At 48.3% G+C, this 21,746-nt stretch overlaps 1 protein-coding gene across 8 annotated transcripts in view; it reads left to right on the forward strand.

The window, feature by feature from the left end:
* Ppp2r5c (protein phosphatase 2 regulatory subunit B'gamma) overlaps nt 1–21,746 on the forward strand; it is a 131,516-nt gene that overhangs the window by 84,170 nt on the left and 25,600 nt on the right. For all 8 annotated transcript variants that reach the window (XM_031356813.1, XM_031356816.1, XM_031356815.1 and 5 more), the window contains 6 exons: nt 8,371–8,481; nt 9,841–9,933; nt 10,017–10,147; nt 15,098–15,157; nt 17,574–17,682; nt 19,734–19,787. In XM_031356813.1, coding sequence (XP_031212673.1) covers nt 8,371–8,481; nt 9,841–9,933; nt 10,017–10,147; nt 15,098–15,157; nt 17,574–17,682; nt 19,734–19,787 — 558 coding nt within the window. The remainder of the gene's footprint in view (nt 1–8,370; nt 8,482–9,840; nt 9,934–10,016; nt 10,148–15,097; nt 15,158–17,573; nt 17,683–19,733; nt 19,788–21,746) is intronic.

Here is a 21,746-nt window from a genome sequence, read left to right on the forward strand (position 1 = left end):
TTTCTTTGCTCTCTGCTGTTCCTCAGTTTTCTGCCTGTTAACTCCCTGTCTGTCTTCAGGCTCCCCGGTCTCTCCCCTGGAGTCTCTTCTATCAGTTCCACCCCATAGTTTATGTCTCACCCTTTGGCCATCACCCCTGTTAGTTGGATTTGCATCTTTTGTTTATAGCTTCTATGTCTATGCCTCACTTGTTGTCTGTTGATACCCACATCAGTCAGGTCACTTCAAGATGCATGGCCTATTCTGTCATTGTAAATTGCATTCCCTGTTTTCCACCTATCTGGTCTTCACCTGTGTGAAACTGTGGGTTTGTCCTGTTGAGTCCTGTATATTTAGGTTTTTGAGACATACTTGGAGATGCAGTTAAGAAATGTGGAGATAGTTTGATCCTCTTGGTTCTTGTTTTAAGCATTAAACAGGACCTGAGCTTTACTAGCCTGGAGCTAACAACTTCTCCATTGCCAATCCAAGGCCCAGCTGATGCTGAAACCAAGGCACCATTGGTTGGGAGTTTTCCTGGTCTGCTTGATGAAGTAGCCACTCTCTATAGACTCCCATAGTACAGTTATCTCTCAGTGACCAGGAGGATTCACATATCAGGGAGGGGATGCTCAAGACCTCTTCATATGAGGGGTACCATGTCTGCAGAACCATGTCTTCCTGTCTACTCTCACTGATCTCCTGTTTTAAGTCATCTCTAAAGACTTACACCTAGAACACTGCAGGTGCTGTGTAATGAGTCATTACCTAGTACCCTGCAGGTCCTGTGTAATGAGTCATTGCCTAGAGCATTGAAGGTCCTGTGTAATGAATCATTACCTAGAACACTGCAAGGCCTGTGTAATGAGTCATTATCTAGTACCCTGCAGGTCCTGTGTAATGAGTCATTACCTAGAACACTGCAGGTCCTGTGTAATGAGTCATTGCCTAGAACACCACAGGTGCTGTGTAATGACTCTACCTAGTACCCTGCAGGTGCTATGAAATGAATCATTACCTAGTACCCTGCAGGTGCTGTGTAATGAATCATTACCTAGAACACTGAAGGTCCTGTGTTATGAGTCATTGCCTAGAACATTGAAGGTCCTGTATTATGACTCATTACCTAGAACACTACAGGTGCTGTGTAATGACTCTACCTAGAACACTACAGGTGCTATGTAATGACTCTACCTAGTACCCTGCAGGTGCTGTGTAATGAGTCTTTATCTAGAACACTACAGGTGCTATGTAATGACTCTACCTAGTACCCTGCAGGTGCTGTGTAATGAGTCATTACCTAGAACACCGCAGGTCCTATGGTTTATTGTTTAGAAGACCATGACTTAAAAAGAGAAGCCTCTATGTTCAACAGAGATGCAGTGTTTTATTGCCAAATATTTTTGAGCCTTGGTTGACTGAATCTAGGGGCATGAAACCTACAGGTAAAGCGCCAACTTTACTGGATCCTCACTAATCCTCTTGTGTGTTTTCATGGCCTCTGGTAGTTGTGCTAATCAATGACAGGACCTTTTCCAGTTGCAGAACTCCCTCCTCTGTGGGGCTGATATAGCCTGGCAGTATCCTGGTGGTCATTACAGGGCTCCCTTCATCTCTTCCATCTCCTGGGACCAGAAGGATGTAGTGTCATATATTTTTACCTAGTATGCTTGGTCTTTGGGACAGTAAAATAAGCCCCATCCCTGTGACACTTAGCTATGCCCCCAACTGAGCCAGCAGTGAGCACAGGGTAGTAGGATTTAAAGGCAGTGCATAAGTGATGGTTTCGTGGCCTTTCTCACTTCCTTATGTTGTGTGGGAGGTGGGGTGGATTAATGGGATATTCTGAAGCCGTCCCAACCCCTCACATTTTATCCCAATAAAAACATCAGGCTGCTGCTAGACAGAACAAATGTGTTTGAACACTGATGCTGGAGTCCAGGTGTAACCGCTTACTAGACCGCACTTACAGCTTCATGTTGAAATTGGTCAGCATCAGTTTTGGAATTCAGCATCCAGAATCTACTTAAAACCATCGGTCATGGTAAATAACTTAGGATACGTTTCTTGATCCACCTTTGTTCTGCTCTGCTTTCTTACTGGGAGCTAATCTAGGGCCTGTGGCTGACAGAGGAGCCCCCTGCTAAGCCGCTACACACTCAGCAAACCCTTGGTGTAGTTGGTTTTCTGTTCTGTTTTGTTTGAAACAGAGTCTCATATAGCCCAGGCTGACTACATAGCCAGGAATGGCCCTGAATTTATGACACTGCGGCCTCCACCTTCCATGTGCCAAGTTACAAGCCTGTGCTCTGTTTTATGATGTGCTAGGGAGGAGCCCATGCCTAGCAAGCATACTGCCAGCCTGCCAGCTGAGCTCAGCTCCAGCCCTCCCACTGTTTTTCTAAGCATATACTAATTGAACTGACTTTCGAACTATTACTTGTCCTGGATGGTCTCTTTATGCTTAAAAATGTTAAATAAACTCACACACTAAAATGGTGTCCCATTTCATCATTATCAGAAGATAGTGTCATACATTTAGTTGTACAATAGCTATAAAATACTATGAATTGTTAGAACAGTTGTTAAAAGAATTGCAACTACATTCCCTTTATTTAATATCCTAAAAAGATTGTAAATTCTTATTTCCCTGATATTTTCAGCCATTCTGTAAGAACATGTAAGTTGGGCTTCTGGAGTGATGTTTAAGAGCCCTCACTGCTCTTGCAGAGGACCCAGAGTCAATGCCCAATACCAGGAGGCCCACAACCATCTGTGACTACAAATCTCAGAGAACCAGTGCCCTCCTCTGGCCTCCACAGGCAAGGGAACACTGATGTGCAGTATGTACACCAGGCACCTCTTTGTACACATAAAATGAAATCTTATTTTAAATACTAGAACACGCAGAATAAATACTCTAATCTGAAAATCCAAACTGAATTTTTGAGCACCAGTATAATACCACAATGGAAATTTTTACAGTTGACCTAGACCCACTAAAAATGTTGTGTACATTTAATGAGGAAAAATTGTTTTAACTTACCTCCATGTTATGTGTTTAAGGAACAAATTAAACATGACTTTTTGTGTTTAAACCTGAATCCCACCCCGAAATAGCTCAATACATGTATGTATGTATGTATATACACACACATGTATGTATGTGTGTGTATATACATACACATATGCACACATCTATACTAATACAAACCATTCTGGTAGCAAGCATTTCAGATAAGGGACATCCCACCATATTTGAACAGATTGTAAAAAATGAAAAGCTATTCAAATGTAAGAATTTTGAAGTATGGGCTTTTAAATGCCATGTACAGGCGTCTGTTTGGCGGGAAATGACATGGTTTGAAAGCAGCTCTGCTTGAGGAGTGGTCAAAACCGAGGCTCTGCTTGCTCCCCTGGAGAGTTTCTGAGTGCATATTGCAGGGGCCTGGGGTGGGGGATGAAAGACGGCAGCCTGTCTCCTCCGTACAGGTGCATCTGAGATGAACACTCCAGAGAAGCATGCAGGAGCTAGACCAGGGACCACAGTGAGGACTGTATTGCATTACAGCTGAGAGGCAAAGGGTTAACCGTCTTTGGTAGGCTTTTGGTAATTAGTTCAGTTAGTAAGGTGACCAGTGTGCACTTTTCCAGAGGACCTGCTCCATGCACAGTTCTGAATGTCTACTGAAGGGCTGGCTAAGTTCACCATTGTCTCATCATATGTTTAAGAGTGCATTCAGGGCTGGGGAAGTTGCTCTTTGGTAAAGTGCCTGCCGTGAAATCATGAGGCCCGGAGCTCTGATCCTCAGCATCTGTGAGAAAGCCCGACCCACAGCATGCATTTGTGATCCCTGTGCTGGAAAGGTAGGAAGCTTCTCGGAGCTCACCACAGCCAATGTACCCAAGTCAACGAGCCCCAGGTGACACCTGCTGGCACAACAAACAGATGGGCTCCAATTTGTAAATTTCTCTGTGGGTTCCCTGTAGGACATGGCCTCGGGTGAGGAAGGTTCTGCCACGCTGCAGCTGCAGCTATCGGTAGAGCCTTTTATCGTTGCTGTGCTTTCTCTGAAGGCCGCCTAGTCAGATGAATAGCTCTCAGCACTGTATGTCTTCATGTCTGTGTTTATGGCATTGTTCCATCAATACAGTTTCAGTTGTTGATGTTGCTACCCTTGTTTTTTTTATTTTGGCTTTTGTGTCTTGGGTCCCAGCTTTGCTGGTCGGTCTGGGCCTCTGCAAGTATATCATATACAAACAAATGGTGGCTTGACCGACTTCTCAGAAATGTGTCTCTTCGCAGTTTGACTCTTAGAACCCAGGACCCCAGTGCTGTCTGTGGGAGGAAGGGTTTGGAGATAGCCATCATTTGGCCCTTGGGCTCCCAGATAGACATCATGCTCAGTAAGACTTAGGGAACCGGAAGCAGGGAGCAGTGGGTCAGAACAAACCACAGAGCTGAGAAATGAAAACTCTCCCAGTGTCTCAGTGACGCTGTTTGAGACTGTCCCTTTACGTCACAGCTGTGTTTACGAATCCACCCATCGGTGATAGCTAATACAGGGACGGAGAAGCTGGACGGGGCTGCTGGACTCTTAAGAGTCTTCATTTTAAATTGATTTTCAGGCTGCTTTGGCTTATATTTAAATCAGAGAATAAGACACTTTGAGAAAGCTCTGCAGGGCTGATGTAGTGAGAAGTGAAAATGAGAGTGTTGGTTCTTTCTGGTATTACGGTCGGTCCCCATCATGACATGGGTGGAGCCTGTGGATGAGACACAAACACATGCCTACTGTGAGCCCGCTCCTACTATCTGCAGGAAACGTTTGGGACATGCTGAACAATGGCAAGTGCCAGAATGCTTTGCAGATGTGCTCTGTGGCCCTCAGAGCAGCCTGGTGTGGAGAGAGCTTGCCCTTTGCAGAGACAGCGCACTGAGGCCCAGGCAGATGCCCATTCCTCTCTTGATTCTAGAGAAAAGGTCACTGTGTTGTGTTGTGCTGCCCTCCCACATGCAGCCCGCTCCTGTTATGTGTCTGTGTCTCCATTATGCTCTGAATATATGCATCCATTTACAAGATTATGACAGGCTGGCAGATTGCGCAGTACCTCAGGCTTCCGGCCCTTCATCCAACCTTGGTCCCATTGCTCCAGCACCACAGGTCCCAGGAGCATGGATGTCATATGAGTGCCATCACTTTCCTCCTCCTGTGTCCTTCCACAAATTTGGCTCCTAAAGTTTTTATATTTTAAACATGGCACCCAATTAGAAACCCAAGTCTAATTTAGGGTATCATATTGTATGTTTACCTCTATCCCTTCCCCCCACTGAGCATTAGCGTCTCATCAACCTTTTCTGGGGGAAGCAGTGTATTTTAATGCTCTAAGAAAGTGTCTAGGAGCTCCAGATGTCAGGTTTTCTTACACGTGAATGCCTGGGATGACAGTGCCCAGTGGTAGAAGCTGCCGTCTTACTCTTCAACTCTTGCCTTTCTACATGGTCCATGACATCACAGTGCTGCTCCTAAATACTCCTGGAGTGGGTCACATAACTCACATAACTCACATCATCTTTGGTTGTAGAATCGGACCTAGCTTGGAGGTCTAATGTGAGGCCTTCCTCTCATCTCCTCTTCCTGGGGATAACCTGTGAAGGGCCTACCCTCGCACTCGCTCTGAGCTTGTTTTCTCATCATTACCTATAACTACCACCAGTGTGTTGGTCTTTGCTATATGGTGTGACCATGCCTGCTTGGCAGTGTTCACCATCACTTAAGACCTTCCTCTGGATTCCCAACTTCCTCTACAGATGCTGACCCTCCTGGGTATCCACATACCCTACTCTGCTTCTGAGATGGCACCTGCCTGAGCCTGCAACTTATGCCTGCCAGAGAGCAAAGAGCCATCTCCTATTTTCCTTAAGGCCCCTTGGCTCTTCTCCCTCTGAGGAGAAAGGAGACAGGCAGATCAGACAAAGGATTCAATTCTACTCTAACTTTCTTCTCCCAGTACTTTCACAGCCTGGTAAGGTACAAGAAGCCCAGGGAGTCTCTGATGATGACAGGGTCAGTTCTGCCACTGTTGGACAGGCCCTAGGAGGCAGTGATGGCCCATTCAGGCTGTGTGTGGCTGGGCTCATTCCCTCTCCTTGCCTCATCCTCGAGCTTCGAAAGTGTGTCCCCTCAGGAGGCCCTCTGTCCTGATCCCCATCTGCTGAGAAATGTCGTGTGCAGCTGCTTCTCTCCATGGCTTCCCATCCATTGTTTGGGAGGCCCCACAGGGCCCTGTGCACATTTTCTGGATCCCGGAGGGCTCCCATCCCCAGAGGCCAGGAGTTGGCACTCATACTCTTTGTGGGCGCCTAGACCTTCCTTCTTCTCGAGGTGTACATTGTTTCTGGATCTTTAGCTGTGTTTTTCTCCCTTGCCCTCCTCCTCTACTGTCTCTGCCTTCCTGTCAGTCTTCATAGAAGCTTTGATGCTGGTGACATCACGAGAAATGCCTGGATTGCAAGCTAGGTAGTGGTGACAGTAAAGAAAGAAGAAAGAGCAGCTGGTGGTGACTCCTTACTATAATCCCGAATCTGAGAAGGCTGTTCTTGCAGAGGGTGTGGGTTCAGTTCCCAGCACCCACCTAATGGCTTGCAGCCATCTGTAACCTCAGCTTTAGGCATTTAGCAGTCTCTTCATGCTTCCATGGGCACCAGTCATACATGCAGAACACAGACATGCAGGCAAGATATTCAGACACAGAAAATGAAAATAAATCTTTAAGAAGGAAGAGGAGGGAGAAGAGGCAGAGAAGGAAACCCAAGGAAGTACCAAGTGCTCATTTGCCTGCTAGGCTCTCACCACATGGCTCGTCAGCCTCCCCAGAGGTTGTCCTGGAGCTGCCGTTTGCATTTATGTCTGATATTTGGGTTTGTACTTTTGACAGTGTGGGTCAAGGATGTTTTGATTACCTATAAACTGGAACTGGCATTGGTGGGTTTATAGTTGTCATAAGATAATAGGTCACATGTGCTACACACACTCGTCTACTCCAGTCACATCCAAAATATCGGGGGTAAAATCCTGATTAAGGATAAGAGGCAATAAGAATCCAAAAGGATTCTGTGCCTACTGGATAGACAGTCGCTGGTATCTCCTAACTCAGACGTGTTCCAGATCAGTCTTTCCAATCGTCAACACGCCCTCATAATTAGGCATAAAGGTACCCCAAGAAATGATTCATAAATGGCTAAGATTGGGCACTGTTTTCTGGCCAGCACAATGTTTCCAACTATCCTAGTTTAATACCAAGCTGTCCATAGCTTGCAATTTCTCTCAAAGTATCTGCCTCACCAGAGCTAGCAACAGAGATCGAGTACATTCCTTAGGGTAATAGATAGTTTACAATAGTTAGAAATGTTTTGCATACTAGAGAGTAATGAAGGATTTCCCTCACTCAAGGACATTAGCTAGAAGTGTTAGGTCGGAACTCCCCACTGCTTGCCACCAGCTAGACCCAGAGAATTAGCAGGAAATGCTAGATTGAAACCTCCTGGTTATTGCCTCCAGCAGAATCAGAGAATTAGCCTAGGAATACCAAAATGCCTCAACAGGGAGAGTTCCACTCCTCTTTACACCTGACGACCAAATCCCACTGACCTTGATGTGCGGTCACTTGTCTACGTGACCTCAGTCCAGCGCCTCTTGCTGTAACCCACCTGTCTGCGTGACTCTTGTAATTTGCCCTGCTTGCTGTATGCTACTTAAGCCTGCTTTTCATTTGGTGCGGAAGGACAAGGACAAGGACTAGGACTAGGAGAAGGAGAAGGACTTAGACTAGCATGCAGGACTAGCACTAGAACTTAGATGGGCTAGGACTCAGATTCATGCAATCCGCAGTCCCCTGGGCCCAGAGTACTTGGGCCCAGGGGATGCAGCACCAGTTCAGAGGAGATAGCTGCTGCTTTAGACCCAGTATGTTTCAGATGGCCTCAGATGTACCACAGATGTCTCCCTGTGTTAGCAAGCAGTCCTGTTTCTGAAGTGATCTCAGGCTGCCTGAGCAGCCGCTCACCTGCCTTGTGGTTGTTAGGAGGCCATCGCTGAGCAGCAGCCTTCGCTGCCTTCTCATTGTCTTGCTGCTTTAGTCTTCTGTTGCCTTTATGGTCTTACCCTCTTCTCGCTTCTTCCTTCCCCACTCCCAAGATGTAACAGCCTCCTCAGCCAGCACTGACCTCTGAGCATCTCCTGGGGTCAGCTGTGGTTGACAGTTTGACAGTTGAGAGTCAGAGTGGCTGGAGCAGTCAGTTGGATGGTCCCCTGCCAGGAAAGTCTGTTTCAAGCTACGAGTTTGATCCTTGAGGGTCCCGGTTGTGACCGTGGAATATGTGGGTTTTAGTTTGCAGTTAACATGTTCCGAACCTTGCCACCTTCCTCCAATCCTACGGGAGCAGAATTCGACCCAGAAGAAGATGAGCCAACGTTAGAAGCAGCCTGGCCTCATCTGCAGGTACCGGACTTGGCACCAACTCAGATAGGGTGGGGTGTGCTGTGTGGGTGGTGGCCCAGGGCCTCGGGGCTGACAGCCAGTGCGCTTCTGATCCAAAGGAGTCTCTGGTCTGAAAATTTTTTAGTAGAGCAGAGAGGGGGAAAGAAGGGAGAAGTAGGAAAAGATTGATTAAACGAGTTTGTGAGTGAATGACTGGCTGATTTTATGGGCCCATTACACAAGCCAGAGATGTAGCCTGATGTGTGTGCCCTCAATGATGATGCCAACTTTATTGATGACACTGAGTCCAGGTTCTGTCCTAGCTAGGGTTACTATTGCTGTGATAAAACGCCATGACCAAAGCAAGCTGGGAGGAAAGGGTTTAATTTGGCTCGCACTTCCACATCACTGTTCATTATCAAAGGAAGTCAGGACCAGAACTCAAAACAAGGCAGGAACCTGAAGGCAGGAGCTGAAGCAGAGGCTATGGAGGAGTGCTGCTTACTGGCTTGCTTCCATGATTTATTCAGTCAGCTTGCTCATAGACCCAAGACCTCCAGCCCAGAGGTGGCACCACCCACAGTGGGCTGGCCCTTCCTCATCAATCAGTAAATAAGAAATGCACTACAGGCTTGCGTACAGCCTTTTCTCAATCAAGGCTCTCTCCTCTTAAATGACTGCAGCCTGTGTTAAGTTGATATAAAACTATCCAGCTCGGGTTTCGAGCATTCCCCAGGTGTGCTCCTGGCTTTCAGTGCCTGGGTTTGGCTTTTGCCGCTGTGCATCCCAGGCGCCTTGCTGATACCTGTACGATGCCAGGTTACTGTTCTGAGGCCAGCACAGGCAGAACATTTATGCATGTCCTCGGTGAGAAAGGAAGCAAAGTGAGAAACCTGGAAGGAGCGATGCTCCGCCCTCGAGGCCTCCGGCTTCTCCACAGCCTATGAGAGACCATCTGCGCAATCTAGCCCACTGAGCTGTGTTTATTTACAGAGGGAGCCACAGTAGTTGTGGCTCGGTGGCTGTGCTTTCGTGTTCCTCTCCAGGCAATCCTGAAGTTCTTGTCCACTTAGAACCCCATGATAACTGTAGATGGCAGACTGCAGGCTCCGCCCACAAGCCTGGTCATGGTCCCAGGTGTAGCAGCTAAACCATGAAAAACACTGTGTGCCATTTGAGAAATAGTCTGTGGCTCTTACTAAATAAAAGAATTCTACCTGCAGTTATAATTATGCTAAGCCACACAATTCAGCGTTAATTTTGAATGCATGTGTGGTTTTTCTTAAGTCCAGTGTTTTCAACGGATAAAGAATGAGTTAGGCAGTTGCCTGAGTGAAGTACCATGTAATTTGACTCACTGTTGTTTTTTTTTCCTCCTAGCTTGTTTATGAATTTTTCTTAAGATTTTTAGAATCTCCAGATTTCCAGCCCAATATAGCAAAGAAATATATTGATCAAAAGTTTGTATTGCAGGTAAGTTCCCAACTAGGTGTTCCTCAACAGCCTTAAGGACAGAATGGCTACTGTCACTAAGTGTGATTTTATTTTTCTTAAAGCTTCTAGAGCTCTTTGACAGCGAGGATCCTCGGGAGAGAGATTTTCTAAAAACCACCCTGCACAGAATCTATGGGAAGTTCTTAGGCCTGCGCGCTTACATCAGGAAACAGATCAATAATATATTTTATAGGTAAGTCCCCATGTGGTTGTCATCCACCCTTGATGCTGTCACATCAAAGATGGGGAGGGAAATTGAGCCATGTGCTCATGACCCCACCATGCCACCACTCATCACACACACACACACACACACACACACACACACACACACACACACACCTTGCCTTACCACATTCCTTACCCTTGCTGGGTTCCTACAGAGTTGTCCAGTTGTCACAGTGTGGATACTTCTGTCCCGTGTACCTGCTTGCTACCTTATTCCTGCTCAGTCACAGGGAAGACAGGGAGGAGGTGGGGAGGAGGAAGAGGAGAAGGAGGAGGAAGAAGTAGGCAGTCTTTGCCTGGGAGGATCTGGGAATTAGATGAATAGCTTGAGGCCAGACAGACAGAGAAGAGAGCCTGGCAGCTGGCAGACAGGACAGCCTTCCAGTCTATGCCCAGACTTGGGTCTTCAGGATCCAAGAATGACCACAGACCTGCCCCTGTAGCCCCCAGCTCAGAAAGGACACATCAAAAGCCTCTATGTACATTGATGGCTGTGACCCCAGATGTCTTACCTCCACTTGCCCCTCCCCCATCCCTGTCTCATCTCTAACTAGGCCTCATGATTCTTAAGTTCTAATATCCCAGGTGAGCATGCAGGTATATACCTATAATTCCACGGCTCCAAAGGCCGAAGCAGAAAGATTGCCACAGCTTCATCTATGTAGCGGTCCCAGTAAGCCAGGACTCCATTCACATGGTTCATGTCACGGTTGCTGTCTGGTTACTATGTGCAGCCCTAGGTCGTGTCTGTGCTTCCAGGGTCTGGCCTCTTCCCGACTGTGCAGCCATGTGTTATCCTAGGCTGTCCTGCCCTGCCCTGCTTTGAGCCCTCAGAGCTCCTTCCCCCAGAAGTCCACATGAGCTGGCATGGTTCCTACTCCCCAGGGGCAGCCTCAGTGACACCAGCTCTGCACGCACCCACAGTGACACCGAGTGGGTGCTGGTGGGAGACTGCAGCTCTCTCGTGGGAAGGTCTCACTCTGTCGCCGCTGGCTGGCCTGTAACTCACTGCACTAGGACAGCTTCAGACTCAGAGCTCCTGTTTCTGCTAGGACTAAGGGTGCGAGTCACCCTGCCCAGCCCAGGCTGTTGTAGCACGTGGAAGGCTTACTAAGTGAGCAGATTCCTCCATAGTTGTTGGCTTCTTCTGTTGGCCTCATGCTGTGACATCTGACTCTAGAGGAGCCTCAAAGTGACAAATCTTGGCAGTGATGGAAATGTGATGTCCATCTGATACAAGATGAATATGCTTCATGGTCTAGCTGTAGGCCAGACCTGCTCGTGTGCAGACACAGGGCCTGAGCCCTCAGCCCTCACAGCAGTGCACTGGCCTGCCAGACCCTTGCTTTGGTCCCCAGCAGTGACTGAAAGTGGCCCAGAAAGGGGAGCTGAGAGTGAGGCTGGCAGCCTATGTGGCTCTCTGGCCCTTTTAGGCCTGGAGTTTCCTAGGATCTTTTGCCTGATGGCACATGATGATATTGGGGCCCTCATTGTGTGGCTTCCCTCTGAGCCTTTCCAGGTTCCCATAATACATGATGGAGCCCAGCCCTGGCTTGCTGATGAGTGAGAGAATGATGTCCACTCATGGTTTTCACTTCTTGGTGCTGTGCTTTCTCACAAGGTCATCACTCTGCTGACGTCATTCTCTACACACAATGGGTACAATGTAGATTCCAGTCTCTTAGCCCCAAAGTCCAAGCCTTGCCTGTAGAGTTGTTTCTCCGGGACTAGTGGTTTTGATCAGGCAGCAGAAGCAAAGATGTGGTGAACTGCACTGTGGGAGTGTGGACGGGCTTCCTACCTCAGAGATCTTACCTTGAGTGCTGACCGTTCGGCTGCTGCTTCAAAATAAGGATGCATGATTGGGTTCCGTTCTCGCAGAAGGGCTAGTGCTGTCGCATGGTGTTTCTGAGCTTCCTCCTTTTGGCCCTCTTTTCTATAGTTATCTTAATATATACACTCAAAAGCAAACATTACGAAGACTCTCTAATTGGCCTGGATCTTTTTATTGTTGTTTCGTGTTAAAAGAGTCAGAAAGCTCTTGTGCGGCTCCCAGATCATAGAAATGCAGTACTGTGTATGTTTAGTATCCCTGACCCAGAAATCCACACACTCAAAAATTTGAATATTTTGAGCACTAATGTGGCACCACAGTGGAAAATTACACACTTGCCTCATGTGGTGAGTCATAGTTAAAATCAGGAATGGCCAGGGACTCGTGCTCTTACAGGGGGTTTTGGCAGAAGGACATTTGAGCCTATTAGTTATCAGCTTGGACAGCATAAAGAAACCTGTCTCTATTTTTTTGCTTAAAAAAAATTTTTAGTCATATTTAACCTAAAAATGTTGCATAGCATTACCTTCCAGCTCTGTGTAAAGAGTAATTGAATAGAATAATTGAATTTTTCATTTCAGCTTGGGTGATATCCTAAGATACATCTCATGCGTACACAGATGTGATTCTGAATGATCTCTGACCTTGGAAATTGCTGGTCCAGAGCATTCTGGGTAAAGGGTTCCTAACCTGTGCCTACATCTTGTAAGGAAATGCAGTTTTAAGCAACTTGGTTCCTATCTGTCGTTCCTCGTTGACTCAGTCTGTTCATGTGAGCCAAAGCCACTCTGGTGCTGCCCTTTCCAGAGCGCTAACCAGCAGGCCAGCCAGAGAGCACTCGGGCCTTCCCTTGCTGCCCCACCCAGTGCCAAAGCTCTTGTCAGCACCTGTTACTCCTCCCAGTTCTGACCTGGGCTCAGCAGAACTGTGTTGTCTAGGGCAGGAAGGACCCGAGTGGTTTCTCAGTGCTGTGCATCTGTCCACATGGCCTCTCTGGTCATGCTTGCAGCCTTGTGGGGTTTTGGTTTTGTGTATGTGTGTTTTGGTTTTTTCTTAATAGCCTGACTAACCTTGAACAGAACCTAATTCTCCTGCCTCCGACTCCCCATTGTAATTATAGGCATGGGCTGCCGCTTGGAGCTTTACAGCCACTTCTGTGAGCACTAACTCCCTCCAGAAAAGGGTCAGGAGAAGCTACCAGTCTCCTCGAGACTAACCTGGGAATGAGTGCCACTCACTTCCATCCTAGGCAAGGCACAGGACAGTTACGCTCCCTATGGGAGCCTGCTCTGAGCAGCCGATCTAGCCTGGGGTTAGATCAGTCTGGTTTTCAGTCTGGTTTTGGCTGTCATGGAAGGTTCTTACCTGGCTCCCCAGACAGTCTCCTCTGGGAAGGCAGAGCTAGCCCACTTTCTTCTTTCTTACATAGTGAGTTGAAAGTGCTTAGAACTAAGACACCTCCACAAATGGTATTAATGTGGAAGCCACGTGGCTTACAAGCTACCAACATCCTCCTGTAACACACAGGAAGGATGAGAAGTGAGGCCTGGCAGTCCCATGAGCTCTGTGCAAGGGTGCTACACCAGCTACAGAATTAACTGTCTTTTAAATACTTGAGGTAAAATATGCAAAGAGAAGGAGATAGTCAGGTTGAGCTTCACACTGTAAGTCACTTTCCTCCACTGCCCTGTGCAGACTGGCTGACATGCCAGCTCTGTGCTCCAGGGCAGGAATAGGAAGAGGTCAGCAGGAAGCAGGTACTTTTTTGGGGTGGGGGTTCCATGTGTAGCCTTGGCTGTCCTGGAACTCCCTCTGTACACTAGGCTGGCCTCGAACTCAGAGATCCCTCTGCCTCTGCCTCCCGAGTAATGGGATCAAAGGCGTGTGCCACCACCGCCCAGCTGAGATGTACCACAGCTGTGTCTCTGGCAATAATACCCTCCTAGCCATGCCTTCAGGCTGCAGTCAAGCATATCTCCAGGCTTCTGTGTGTGGCTGCCAGTAGTCTTGAAACCTCCCACAGACTGTCTGACCTACCAGCGGGTCTCACCTGAATTTACATAGTGTTCTCCCTTCCATGCCCTCCTCCACCCCCCACCCCCCACTGCATGCCTCACCTTGATGAGTCTCTCAGAGGCCTCCTGGGGCTTAGTGTGAGTAGGAGCCATCAGAGAGGCCTGGCCATCTGAGAATGCAGAGATGTCTCAACCTTCTCCTCAGACGTCTTTAGGTCTGGATGCTTAACCTCTTCTGGTCGCTTGCCAGTATATCTCAGGATACTGGGATCTGGGCCAGAACCAGTAAGCGGCTTCTGTGGGAGGTGCTCTCTGATGGGCAGGGCCTCCTCCACCATCACGTGTCCTAGCTGTGCCGCCCTGCGCTGTAGACCACCAGCAGTCAATTAGCTGGGTCAGTCTCCATGGACTCCTGAGGGTGGACATTCTCCTGTTCCCTATTCTTGTTCCCAGTTCGCTTACCAGATGTGTTTAAGTAGCACACAGATGCCAGGCTTGGTCTTAGCACCATGAACATAGTCACAGGAAGTTCTTGTCCCTGACTGGAGGGAGACAAGCTGACACAGAGAGTGGGGTGCATGCTTTAAGAGCTCCCTAGGCACCTGTGTCGGGTATGATGGGCAGAGACTGTACAAAGGCTCAGAACTGGTAGGGAGAGACAATGTGGTGTTCAGAGAGGAGCTTCTAGCCATGGTAGGGATGTTAGTTTAGGTATCAGAGCTCTAAACTAAGTAGGACAGACATCACCTTATGTTGACGTTCGCAGGTAGATAGGATGGAAGGCGGGACAGATGTAAGCACAACTGGACAGGCAGCGGTGCAAACTGGCATTGTCTGAATCTGTTGGTTGGCTTTCTGGATACCTGAAAATTTTCGGAATAAAATATTGAAGAAATTTGAGCTCCACAGACTTTCTGCCCTCAGGTTATTCTGCAGCCAGGCTTTGAGGATTTCATGGACTCTGAAAGCATCTGAGCAGCCAGCTGTCCCTCCAAGGTGCTCACTGGCCCCGGCTCGTCCTCCAACTTTCCCTCGGGGTCTAACTGTGGTGCTCTGTTTGTTGCAGGTTTATCTATGAGACAGAGCACCACAATGGCATAGCAGAGTTACTGGAGATCCTGGGGAGGTAAGTCGCTGCCCTGGCAGTGGGCAGCTGAAGCTAGCATTGACACCTGTATGATTTAGCTCATCTATTCTGACCCCTGCCCGGAGCAGAGCCATTTCAGCCAGGTCCTGAAGGAATGGAAACAGAGTTTGATGTGAGGAGAAGAAAGATTGGTGAATTTGCACCAAATAACAACACACTTCCATCCCCATGGCTCCATAGGCAGAGCCCTCTCCTTCCATCCCTGTGACTCCGTGGGCAGAGCCCTCTCCTTCCATCCCTGACTCCATGAGCAGAGCCCTCTCCTTCCATCCCTGTGACTCTATAGGCAGAGCCCTCTCCTTCCATCCCTGACTCCATAGGCAGAGCCCTCTCCTTCCATCCCTGACTCCATGAGCAGAGCCCTCTCCTTCCATCCCTGTGACTCCATAGGCAGAGCCTTCTCCTTCCATCCCTGACTCCATAGACAGAGCCCTCTCCTTCCATCCCTGTGACTCCATGGGCAGAACCCTCTCCTTCCATCCCTGTGACTCCATGGGCAGAGCCCTTTCCTTCCATCCCTGACTCCATGAGCAGAGCCCTCTCCTTCCATCCCTGACTCCATGAGCAGAGCCCTCTCCTTCCATCCCTGTGACTCCATGAGCAGAGCCCTCTCCTTCCATCCCTGTGACTCTATAGGCAGAGCCCTCTCCTTCCATCCCTGACTCCATAGGCAGAGCCCTCTCCTTCCATCCCTGACTCCATAGGCAGAGCCCTCTCCTTCCATCCCTGACTCCATGGGCAGAGCCCTCTCCTTTCATCCCTGACTCCATAGGCAGAGCCCTCTCCTTCCATCCTTGTGACTCTATAGGCAGAGCCCTCTCCTTCCATCCCTGACTCCATAGGCAGAGCCCTCTCCTTCCATCCCTGACTCCATGGGCAGAGCCCTCTCCTTTCATCCCTGACTCCATGGGCAGAGCCCTCTCCCACACTTCAGTCCATGATTGCAGAAACTATGGAATTTCAATTTATTTTATCCCAAGTAGTGTTGAAATTGGTTAGAGAAAAAGGTCGCTCTTAGAAGCATATTTGGAGAATGTATATTTGAGGGATGGAGTCAATGCTGATATTTCACATTGGTTCATTTGGTTGGCCTTTCACATGTGTAGTATTATTCAACTTTTATCATTTTAATCTGAGTAAAGTTTTTATTTACTATCATAATTTTTTTTAAAAAACCCTGTAAATATAAAGATTTCCTGACCCACTGTTTCCCAAAAGATTTACTTAGAGCTAGGAGGTAGGTCATCTAGACAGTGCTTCTCTCCGTGCCTCTAGGGGATCCATGTGCATTTGTCCTAAGTGTTCTGAGTTGTCCTGACGTTATCCTGTGTATACAAAATGTTGTGGCTTCCTCTAGCCTCTGAACCTGTAATCTGGCCCCTCCCCGCACCATCCCACACCACACACACACACCACATAGACGTACACAGACATACACCACACACACACACACACAAACTGTTGTGTACTCTGGTCCCTCCCAAGTTGCTGCTTTAGATGTGATTTGCAAAGTGCTGGACCTAGGATGGCGCTGTCCCTCACAGCATGGCTTACTAGTGTGGCTAAAGGCTTCCCTTCCCAGTTCCATGAGCTTGGGCAAGCTCCTTCTGTTGAATAAAAAGAATGCTCAGTTCCCTGCTACTGTTGCCCTCTGCCCTGTGTCAGCAGTGCTGGGAGCTGTGTTAAGTGTGACTCATACCACACTGATCCTACCTCCAGCACAGGCTTCACCTCGGATCCCATGCAGATGTGCACACACTCCCCCTTGACCCATGCAGATGTGCTCCACCCCAGATCCCATGCAGATGTGCACACACACACACACACCCCCACTCCTGGAGAACCAACTTACCATTGCTCTGACCTCTCTAGCTCTCAAGAATACCTGTTTGCTTTGCCTAGTCATAAAACCACGTGGATAAGCCATGTTCAGTTTAGAGGTCCTTCCGTGGTGTGCCTTTCCTACAGAATGAACAACACCCACCCTGCACACTGGGAGGGGACAGGACTCTGGTTCCTACTAGGATAATGATCTGGGATTATGCCCAGGCATGTAGAAGTCTTAAAGGAAAGTGCTGGGTGGGAGGACCTGGAACTAGGTCTCCCTGAGCTGTTTAATCTACTGCAGCTTTAGGAGTGTTAGTCTGCCTCCAGGAGCCCCTGCAGCCCAGCCGTTCTCCCTGTGCTGGAATCTGTGCCCCACAGCAAAAAAGATAAAAATGGCAGTGCTCCCTGAAGGGCCATTTTGTTGTTGTTCCTATGAATATTCTCTTTATTCTAAAGTAAATATTTTGCCCATTGGCTTTTAATGCTGAAAACAAAAGCTCAAAGAAAACATGATTCCTGATTATGACCTGGAATGTGTAAATACTCAAACTGAAATCTCTCTTCACAGTATAATTAATGGATTTGCCTTACCACTAAAGGAAGAGCACAAGATTTTCCTGTTGAAGGTGTTGCTGCCCTTGCACAAAGTGAAATCCCTGAGTGTCTACCATCCCCAGGTAAGGCCAGCTAAGCACAGCTGCCCACCTCTGCAGCGGTCCAGCCGGTTTTGAGAGATGAGCATGTGGCGATATTTCAGAGTCCGGGACAGAGAGTTTTTATAAGAAATTTGGGAAGAGGGTGGGAGATGGCTTAGTTATATAATCTCTTGCCACTATTTGTAAGGACCAGGGTTGAGACCCCAGAAGTCATATAAATGCAGAGAGGTGACAGCCCACCGGTGCTCCCCACCTCAGAAGGCAGAGGCAGAATCCCAGGAGCAAGCTGCCTACCCGTCTGGCAATGTAGCTAGCTCTCGGGTCAGCTAGAGAGACGTTACCTCAGTGGTACAGGCTGGAAAGCAACAAGGAGAACCCCAGTGTCAGCTTCTCACCTCCACAGGTACTCACACGTGAGGACGTTTATGGCCGCACACGTTTATCTATACAAAAAAAGAAATTCAGGGGAATCTCTGGAATGTAGATTGTACAAAGACTATGGGGGCCCAGCTTTGAAATGAGCTTCTTACAGTGTGATCCAAACCTAATACCCTAAAGACAAAAGCTAGGTGGCCACAGCCAATGGCATGCTCTGACACCTTGTAGAACCGTCGGACTCAGGCTGTGGTCGTGCTGCCACTTAGTCAGCTGCTGGCTCCAACTCCTTTCTGTCTGTTTGCATTGGATCTGCTCTTCACAGACAGTACTTGAGCTATGCTGGGGCTCAAGGAGGTGGCCACCCTTGGTTAGGCCCACAATCCTTTGCACGGCTGGACACAGACTACGGTGCCATTATGCATAAGAACACGTGGACAGGGAGCTGGAGAGTTGGCTCAGCACTGACTGCACTTCCAGAGGACCCAGGTTCATTTCCCAGCGCCCACAAGGCAGCTCTCAACCGCCTGTAACTCCTGCTCCTGGCGAAGCCTTTTCTGGTTGCTGTAGATCTACATGGGCCACAGTGCACAGAGTTACCCACACACATAAACAAAATAAAGTATTAAAAAAAAACTTTAATATCCTCCCCTTGACACACAACACACACACACACAGAGAGAGAAACAGCACATAGCACACATGGGGGACTGGAGATACGGCTCAGCAGTTAGAAGCACTGACTGCTTTTCCTAAGGACCCAGATTCAATTCCCAACACCCAAATAGCAGCTCACAACTGTCTACAACTCCAGGATCTGACACCCTCACACAGACTCACATGCAGGCAAAACATCAATGATCATAAAATAAAGATAAATTAATTATTTTTTAAGAAAGCACATGGAAGGGCTGTGGGCATTGTAGGACAGTCCTTGCTTGTCACGTGCAAGGTCTCAGGTTCCATCTCCAACAAAGATTTTTATCGAGGCTTAGAGCTGATAACTGTAATCAGGAGTCTGAGACAGAAAATCCTGAGTTTGAGGCCAGCTTGTGCTTGCTGTATGTAACAGGATCTCATTTAAAAATTAAACAAGAGTCCTTTTTCTAGAAGTCCTTGGAAGTGGGCGGCGTGGGATACATTACAAGCAAGTGTGTTCTCCCATTGACCGAATGCACTGTCCTCCTGTTTACATATTTTCTGTCTGGCATCGCCTGGTAGTGGGTCTGCTTGTCTTAGATCATACTCATTTTGAGTAGTAGTAATTCATAAAGGAGCTCAGTATGGGGGACATCGAACCTCAGCACTCTGAGACTTGAGGCAGGGGGCTTCCAGCAACTTTGGGCTACATATAAAGATTATTTCAAAGGACAAAGAATAGTGCAGATATTTCTGGTAGAACCCTGCACTAAAACTTTCCAGATATTACAGTACTTATCCATTCTCATCTTGTAAAGACAGACAGGCGTGCGTGCACACACACACACACACACACACACACAGAAGAATTATCCAGTGAGCATTGGTCCCAAAGGTACTTTCCCTGAAACTGTCACTCAGACACATGGTGCGTGGAGCATCTCATCCACATCAGGCCGTTTCCCAAAGGAGTGTGGTTGAGGGCCGTGGTTGAGGGCCGGTCTGGAAGGTGTCTTCATGCTAAGTGACTGACTGACACTCTCTCCCCTCCCCTGCAGCTGGCGTACTGTGTCGTGCAGTTTTTAGAGAAGGACAGCACCCTCACTGAACCAGTAAGTGCTCGATGCCCCGTGACTGTCGCTGAGTCTCTCCCTGAGCAGCTGCCTCAGTCTGGCCTGTCACCTTCAGTGGCCACACTGTCAGAAGCTCCCTGGTTGGAGGCTTAGCTGTGGTGGTCTGGTGACAAGTTCCTTCACTACACTGAAGGTTTTGTATGACAAGCTTGCCACCTTGTCTCATACTGCCCCACAGTCCTTGAAACACAGCCCCTGAGCAGCTGTGGCCACCAGCCTGGGCACCATTGAGCCCTCTACATTGGGCAGCAAGTGCCTGACTCCGGCACAGGTGTTGCAGCAAGAATAGAAATCGGGCGGTGGTGGCGCACGCCTTTAATCCCAGCACTTGGGAGGCAGAGGCAGGCGGATTTCTGAGTTCGAGGCCAGCCTGGTCTACAGAGTGAGTTCCAGGACAGCCAGGGCTACACGGAGAAACCCTGTCTCGAAAAAGCCAAAAAAAAAAAAAAAAAGAAATCTCTTGTACTCTAGAGGGTGGTAGTGGCGCCCTAGGAAGTCAATCTAAGTTAGTGTTGTTTTACCATCACTGAACAGCAAATGGAGGCTAGACTATTATTGTCTTTTGGTTTAGATCTCTCTTTTTTTTTTTTGGTGGTTTTTTGTTTGTTTGTTTTTCGAGACAGTGTTTCTCTGTTGTTGCCCTGGCGGTCCTGGAACTCACTCTGTAGACCAGGCTGGCCTCGAACTCAGAAATCCGCCTACCTCTGTCTCCCAAGTGCTGGGATTAAAGGTGTGTGCCACCACCGCCCCACTTTTTTGGTGTTTTATCTTTATTAAATTTTTAAAAATTAATTCCTAGCATCTCCACAAAAAAATTCAGTCAATAAATGGCATGGTTGGCAAAGCCATTCCTCTCTGATGTGAGCCAGTATGTAACCATCTGAATTCACTTTAAAAAGAACCTAAGCTGCCAGGCAGTGGTGGCACACGCCTTTGATCCCAACACTTGAGAGGCAGAGACAGGTACATTTCTGAGTTTGAGGCCAGCCTGGTCTACAGAGTGAATTCCAGGACAGCCAGGGATACACAGAGAAACCCTGTCTCGAAAAAAAAAAGAACCTAAGCTCTAGGTGCAGCCCATACAGTTCATCCGTTTATGGCACAGTTCCAGCCAGGCCCAGTGGCTCGGGAGGCTGAGATAGACAGATGACTGTGAGTATGGGGTCAGCCTGAGCTATGCAGCAAGACCCTATTCAGAAGAGGAAAGGCTGGCTAGAGCGACGACAGTGTTTAAGAGCACTTGCTGCTCTTAAGAGGTCGCCAGCACCCAGCTGGTGGCTCGCAGTGGGCTGTACTCCAGCTCCCGGGGGTCAGATACCCTCTGCCGAACTCTGCAGACATTCACATGCATGAGCACACCAGCATGAACACTCGGTTTCTCCCCAACACCTCACCCCACAAATAATAATTTACTTTTAAAAAGAAAAGGAATCTTACCCGCACCCACCACCCCTTTTACATTCAGAAGTCAAAGGTACCAGAGGTATGGCCGAAAGGCACACTGAGCTTTCTCTCCTGGTGTTCCTTTGTGTGTATTTTTCATACACTGATGACTGAAGAACTCACCACGCATCAGTCCACACTTGCCCCAGGCAGGATCCTTCCACCCAGAGCATCTCTGCCATCTGGGCCATGTCCCAGCCTGACCACGGGCCTGCTTAGCCCACATTGACTCTTTCTTCAACTGTCTGAGCATAACATGAACTCAAGTGACAGTTGTAAAGGTTTTGATCCCACTAATGCAGAGTAATGACAGATAGGCAGCTTTGTGAGGGGCGAGCTTAACTGGGTGCAGGAGTCAAGACAGAATGCCCTTGTACCTTAAACACACGGGATGCCAGCTGTGGGCAGGGCCCTGCACAAGCAAGCCAAAAGTCCCCCACACCCAGTATGATGTTGTTTGGGTAGTTCCTGTTGACAGATGGTGATATGATAGCA

This window comes from Mastomys coucha, unplaced genomic scaffold (assembly GCF_008632895.1).
Source record: "Mastomys coucha isolate ucsf_1 unplaced genomic scaffold, UCSF_Mcou_1 pScaffold6, whole genome shotgun sequence".
In the NCBI taxonomy this organism is placed as follows: domain Eukaryota; kingdom Metazoa; phylum Chordata; class Mammalia; order Rodentia; family Muridae; genus Mastomys; species Mastomys coucha.